Source organism: Equus quagga, unplaced genomic scaffold, assembly GCF_021613505.1.
Source record: "Equus quagga isolate Etosha38 unplaced genomic scaffold, UCLA_HA_Equagga_1.0 HiC_scaffold_17181_RagTag, whole genome shotgun sequence".
NCBI classification, from domain to species: Eukaryota; Metazoa; Chordata; class Mammalia; order Perissodactyla; family Equidae; genus Equus; species Equus quagga.
In genome coordinates this window covers 3,022-4,364 of record NW_025792868.1, presented here as the reverse complement: position 1 = coordinate 4,364, position 1,343 = coordinate 3,022, and the positions used below count along the sequence as shown (strand labels likewise).

General features: G+C 50.7%; 1 gene segment (V, D, J or C); it reads left to right on the top strand.

Moving 5' to 3' along the window:
* The first annotated feature begins 202 nt into the window (after window positions 1–202).
* Window positions 203–706, top strand: LOC124232024 (immunoglobulin heavy variable 3-23-like). The segment is given in 2 exon segments: window positions 203–289; window positions 387–706. Coding segments are annotated over 2 exon segments (366 nt in total).
* The last annotated feature ends 637 nt before the right edge of the window (window positions 707–1,343 follow it).

The following is a 1,343-nucleotide window of genomic DNA, read 5'->3' as shown; positions in this document are numbered from 1 at the left end:
GAGGAGCCGAGGACGAGATAATGGGGCCACTTCTCACCAGATAAGTGCATTTGGACACATCCCACTCTGGGACTCTCCTCTTTGTGTTGTTGTCCAGCCCCAGAGCTTGCTATATAGTCAGAAGATATGCAAATAGGGCCTTGTCTCTGCTTATGAAAACCAGCCCAGCCCAGACTCTGCAGCTCTGGAGAGGAGCCTCAGGTCCAGGATTCAGAGATCAGGCCTGAAGACAAAGGGCTCGTCATGGAGTTTGGGCTGAGCTGGATTTTCCTTGTTGCTCTTTTAAGAGGTAATTTATCAAGAACAGGAGACATTGAGTATGTGAGAGGACATGAACCAGAGAATCAGTGGACAGTTTCCTGACCAGGATGTCTTTGTGTTTGCAGGTGTCCAGTGTGAGGTGCAGCTGGTGGAGTCTGGGGGAGGCCTGGTGAAGCCTGGGGGGTCTCTGAGACTCTCCTGTGCAGCCTCTGGATTCACCTTCAGCAGCTATGCTATGAGCTGGGTCCGCCAGGCTCCAGGGAAGGGCCTGCAGTGGGTCGCAGGTATTAATAGTGATGGTGGTAGCACATACTACGCTGACTCCGTGAAGGGCCGATTCACCATCTCCAGAGACAACTCGAAGAACACGCTGTATCTGCAAATGAACAGCCTGAGAGATGAGGACACGGCCGTGTATTACTGTGCGAAGGACACAGTGATGTGAAGTCAATGTGAGCCCAGACACAAACCTCCCTGCAGGAGGGGCTCAGGGCCACCAGGGGGCGCGCAGGGCCCCTGTGCTCAAGGACCATCACAGAGGCAGGTGCAGATGGAGGGTAAGGGCTGGTTTCCTGTCATGGCTTCCTTTTCATATAACAGTTCCCTCAAGACAGCATCCCTGGAACTGTGATTATGTGCTTAGCTCTGTATCTTCATCATTAGAAAATTCTGTTGTAATAGAAGGAAAACACTCTTCTGCAAACATACCAATTTATTACCAAGGCTTTTGATGTATTTCTGCTAAATCTATAAAAGAGGCTCTGTTGGACTCGACAATGCAGCTCTGCACTGTGCAGCTCAGTGCACAAACCAGCCTGCAAGCGGCAGAGAAAAGTGCTGGCTGGACCTCAGACAACAGAGGCATTATGAAACAAAGGCAGAGAAGAAAGACCCTGATGGTGCTCATTGACTTGACATCGTGCTCATGGCACCAACAGAAGGTGACACCATGCAAAGGCAGAGGGACCCCCGCCAGGGCTTGGTATGGATGTCCAGTCTGATGACAAACACACTCACCAAGGGAATATGCAAGGTCTTTTAGGTAGATGATTGAAAACTCTGGGAAGAGCATATCAGGCCTT